The sequence below is a fragment of the Eurypyga helias genome, unplaced genomic scaffold, assembly GCF_000690775.1.
Source record: "Eurypyga helias isolate BGI_N326 unplaced genomic scaffold, ASM69077v1 scaffold20374, whole genome shotgun sequence".
In the NCBI taxonomy this organism is placed as follows: Eukaryota; Metazoa; Chordata; class Aves; order Eurypygiformes; family Eurypygidae; genus Eurypyga; species Eurypyga helias.
The window spans coordinates 3,845-5,042 of record NW_010245875.1 but is presented as its reverse complement, the minus strand read 5'-3'; the positions used below and the strand labels follow the sequence as shown (position 1 = coordinate 5,042).

At 64.8% G+C, this 1,198-nt stretch overlaps 1 protein-coding gene across 1 annotated transcript in view; it reads left to right on the top strand.

Moving 5' to 3' along the window:
• Positions 1–1,198, top strand: part of LOC104508559 (glycosyltransferase-like protein LARGE2) — a gene marked incomplete at its 5' end in the record, with an annotated part of 4,798 nt that overhangs the window by 976 nt on the left and 2,624 nt on the right. Inside the window, 3 exon segments of the mRNA XM_010150222.1 lie at positions 1–44; positions 529–700; positions 862–966. The exon segment at positions 1–44 is cut by the window's left edge and continues 32 nt beyond it. Of these exon segments, the coding sequence (XP_010148524.1) occupies positions 1–44; positions 529–700; positions 862–966 (321 nt within the window).

Here is a 1,198-nt window from a genome sequence, read left to right as displayed (position 1 = left end):
TGCCCTCCGTCCACGTCAGCTTCTACAACGCCGATGACTTGAAGGCAGGCGCCTGCCGCCCCTTTGCCCCATTGAGGGGAAGGCGGGAGGGGGGTTATTAACTCCTTCCCTGCTGGTCCCTTGCTCACCTGCTCCCTTTTCTGGACGTGTTGCTGATCCCACTGAGAAGGGATGCTCTGGGCTGGAGCTGGAGGGTTGGGGAGGCCCCTTTGGGGTAGCACTGCCTCTGCAGCGGAGCTGGGTCCCCCACCGAGCACTGAGATGCTGGGGTTCCGGGGGAGGGTGTTCTGGTGGGCAGATGAAGAGCCAGGCCAGGGTGAGAGCGAAGGAGGAGATGCAGCCAGCCTGAAGGGCTTGGGGAGGGAGGTGGTTGGCTGCCGATGGTGCCGCTGGAGGAGGCTCTCCAGGCTCGGCTGGTTCCTCATCGGACGCCCCCCTCTGCATGGGGTGCCGGGCGCACACAGCCGCCCTGCCTGGGCAGGGGAAGGGCATGGCCGTGCCGAGCCCTGAGGCCGTGTTGCCTTGCAGCCGGAGGTGTCGTGGATCCCCAACAAGCACTATTCCGGCATCTACGGGCTGATGAAGCTGACGCTTACCAAGGCACTGCCCTCCAACCTCTCCAAGGTCATCGTCCTGGACACTGACATCACCTTTGCCACCGACATCGCTGAGCTCTGGGCTGTCTTCGGGAAGTTTTCTGGTGAGGACGGGGTGCGCTGGGACCCGCTGGGGCACTGGCAGGGCCCTCCTGGGTGCTGGGCTGAGGGTGGTGGTCTGCCAAAGCACCAGCGCAGTGGGTTTGCCGGGGCCCTCTGAACCTACAGCAAGACGGGCTGCATCCACGTCCCCCTCTTTCCTCAGACAAGCAGGTGATCGGGCTGGTGGAGAACCAAAGCGACTGGTATTTGGGCAACCTCTGGAAAAACCACAAACCGTGGCCGGCCCTGGGACGTGGCTTCAACACGGGTGAGCGTGAGCTGCCGGCGTGGGCCCCGCAGCCTGATGGTGCATCCAGCTGTGGCGGCACTTGGCACGGGGAGGCTGGGGAGGGCTGAGGTGAGGCCGGAGAGTCTGGTGGGCACAAGGGGGCTGCTGCAGCATCCCGGGGTGGTGTGGGTAGGCGCAGAGAAGCAGCATGTCCCAAGGGCCAAAGGCATGCAGGCTGCTGTGCTCCAGCTCTGGAATGGCTGGGTGCTCC